This window comes from Nothoprocta perdicaria, unplaced genomic scaffold (genome assembly GCF_003342845.1).
Source record: "Nothoprocta perdicaria isolate Ctin4 unplaced genomic scaffold, notPer1 scaffold_634, whole genome shotgun sequence".
Classification (NCBI taxonomy): Eukaryota; Metazoa; Chordata; class Aves; order Tinamiformes; family Tinamidae; genus Nothoprocta; species Nothoprocta perdicaria.
The window spans coordinates 15,087-17,916 of record NW_020455904.1 but is presented as its reverse complement, the minus strand read 5'-3'; the positions used below and the strand labels follow the sequence as shown (position 1 = coordinate 17,916).

Genomic DNA, 2,830 nt, shown 5'->3' with positions numbered 1-2,830 from the left:
GGGACGGGGGGGGGAACTCACAGCTTCACTACATTCTGTACCACCGCCGCCATCTTGCCGCCGCCGCGCACTGCGCATGCGCGGGGAGGGAGAGGGGCGGGGGGAGCGGCCGCAGGGCGCGTGCGCGGGAGGGAGAGGGGTGGGGGGGAGCCGCCGCCGCGTTGGCGCGCGCCTGCGCGGTGCCGCCTGCCCCCACCACCTCTCTGCGCGCGCGCATGCGCGGGAGAGGGCGGCGGGAGGGGGGGAGTTCCGCGCATGCGTCAAGGCGCTGGGGTGTTTCACCCCTCCCGCGCGGAGGGCGGGGCTGTGGCGCATGCGCAGAGGAAAAGGCGGGAAAACGGGGTGGGAGGGGAGCGCGAGGAAGAGGAGGGGATGACGTGGAGGGATGAAGGAGGGAGCAGGATGGAGGGGAGAGGGAAAAGCTGAGGTAAAATGGAGGCACCTGAGCCCAACTGGGCGGAAATGAGGGGAAAAGAGGCACGAGTGAYGGAAAACACGGAGGAAAAATGAGGAAGAAAGGGGATGTCGGCATAAAACACTGAGGGAATGGCAGCAAGGAGGGAGGAAAGCGTAGGCGAGGGGGGAAAAGGTGAATGCTGAGGCGGGAGAGGTCRTGCGATGCACAACTGTGACCGTAATATATAAAATAAGTAAGTGTTATATAACTAACTCGTGGTAAAGCAAAGGGATGAAGCTGGGGGAGATTTGGGCCTAATTTCCATGATTTTGGGTAAAAAGGAACTTGGGGCTGAGGGCTCCGGTCTGGTTTTCCCCTCGGCCACCCCCTTCCTGACGCTTTCTTGGCTCCTCTGCTTGGAAAAGTGAGAGCAGCAGCGTTCTACTCCTGGTTTTCCCTCAAATTCCCTTCCAACCTGGGCTTTTTAAGTTAGTTGAAAAAAACCCTTAAATTTTAGTCTTAAATGTTGTTTCCTGGGGCAGAATGCGGCTTTTCCGATGATTTTGCTGCCCGGGGGGATCCACAGCACCCCCCCCCCCCCCCCCCAGAGCCCGTTACCATCTTCTGCCTCAAAATTCCCCCCAAATCCCTCCCCAAACGAGGGGAAGGGTGGAATTTGGCAAGATTCCCAGTTCTCGTTTTCCGCTTTTCCCACAAAAACAGCCTTTTTCCCTCCCTCCCCGTGCTAACGCCGGCCCCTCTCCGCTCTTTCCCAGGTGTTCGGGAGCATTCCCGGATCGTGATCCTTTTCCCGGCGGATCCGGCYTCCTTTTCTGGAGGCCCCGACCCGAGCGGTGCCGCTGCCTCTCATCCGGATCAGTGGATCCTTCTCCACGTTTTCCCGTCCGGATTCGCTTCTGCCTGGACCAGACTCCYTTCCCACCCCAAAACGGGCAAAAACAGGGGGGAAAAGCCCATTTAAGCCCCCACATTCCCGTTTTTGCCGTTCTTTGCCCTTTTCCCTGTGGGGCCTCCCGGCAGATGGGCTGAGTAAACGAGCTCAGCTCGTTAATCTAATGACTCATTAGTTAATGACGCAGGGCGAGGTGGGGGTGGCGCRTGTTCCTCTTTTCCTCCTTTTTAAAGGAAATTCCGGAATTCCCGAGAGCTCCCCAGCCTCGTTCCGCCAGAAAAGGGCCGGGAATGCTTCCAGCCGCCTCCGTCGGTTAATCCCGGCATCCAAACGCTTTTTTTTCCCCCCCTTTTCCGGGGAAAAACAGCATTTAGGGGGGCCGTCCAAAGAGGGATGGGGAAGCCGTGAAGCCGAGACCTGATTCCGGACGTATTTTGGGGGAAAAAAATCCTTTTTTCTTTTTTCCCTAAATGTGGATAAACTAAAATATATCCCCAAAGCCGAACTCTAGGGCTGGATTTACACAAAACAGACCCAAGGGATTCTCTGGAGAACCGAGTCGCTTGGGTCACGCAATTTCCCCTTTTTTTGGCCAGTTTTCCAAGCCTTTTCTCCAGTTTTCCACCCTTTTCTTGCAGTTTTCCACCCTTTTCTTGCAGTTTTCCACCCTTTTCCTCCCGTTTTTCCCCCTTTTTTTATTTCTTCCCCCCTCTTTTCTCGCAGTTCTGCCCCGTCCTGCGGTTCGGTGCCGTTCCGAACGGCGCGCTCATCCCAGCGCGCTTCCGCCGCCTTTCCCACCACGTCACTGCCTTCGCCCGCTCCAACAGCGGATCATCCAGAGCACTTCCTGGGAAAACTCCACCCCAATCCGTGCGGGAAAACGGAGGGAAAACAGCGGCTGGAAAAGGTGCTCCGGGGAAGGAAACCAACCGCAAYGCTGCCGAGAAAGAGGGAAAAGCCGCCTGCAATCCTACATTCCGGAGCGTTTTCCGGGAGTCACGTCCGGATTTCCTGCCGGCCGGCATCGCGGCGCTCGTCCCGGTGCTTTTCCATGACGCGCAGCACGTCCTCGAGGATGGAGGGCCCCAGGTCGACATGGAGCGAGAGCAGGGAGCCGGCGCGCGGCGTTCCCGGCGTTCCCACGTCCGCCGCGCYGCCGCCGGGATCCTCATCCCGGAGCAGCCGCGGTGGCTTCGGCGGCGCCGCGGGAAGCGCCGGCAGCGAGACGGCGTTTTTGAGGAGCGGCGACGTGTTTTCCGCATCCCGGCCGGGAAGCGGGAAGGCTCCGGGCCCGGCTCCCGCYGGGAGCAGGTGGAATTTTCCCTGCAGGAAGGAGACGTCTCCGAAGGAGTCGCGCTCGCCRCCGCTGCCCACGTGGATGGTGTGGCGGAAGTCGCCCAGCGGCGCGCTGATCATGTCGGATGAGAGCGGATCCCGCGGTTTTTCCTTCCGGCCCTTCCGCCCACTCCGCTTCGGGAGCGCCTTGGCCGACATTCCGGAGGCTCCCGCGTCCCGCAGCG

General features: G+C 59.9%; 2 protein-coding genes across 3 annotated transcripts in view; both read right to left on the bottom strand.

Moving 5' to 3' along the window:
- The window catches only part of DPF2 (double PHD fingers 2), an 11,754-nt gene extending 11,697 nt beyond the window's left edge, over positions 1 to 57 (bottom strand). For both annotated transcript variants that reach the window (XM_026049984.1, XM_026049985.1), the window contains exon 1: positions 22 to 57. In XM_026049984.1, the coding sequence (XP_025905769.1) occupies positions 22 to 53 (32 nt within the window). In that variant the 5' untranslated portion in view covers positions 54 to 57. The remainder of the gene's footprint in view (positions 1 to 21) is intronic.
- A 2,134-nt stretch (positions 58 to 2,191) lies between these two features.
- On the bottom strand, positions 2,192 to 2,830 carry CDC42EP2 (CDC42 effector protein 2). The gene has a single exon (XM_026049982.1). It carries the CDS (start codon positions 2,802 to 2,804, stop codon positions 2,307 to 2,309), a length of 498 nt encoding a protein of 165 aa, XP_025905767.1. The 5' UTR covers positions 2,805 to 2,830; the 3' UTR covers positions 2,192 to 2,306.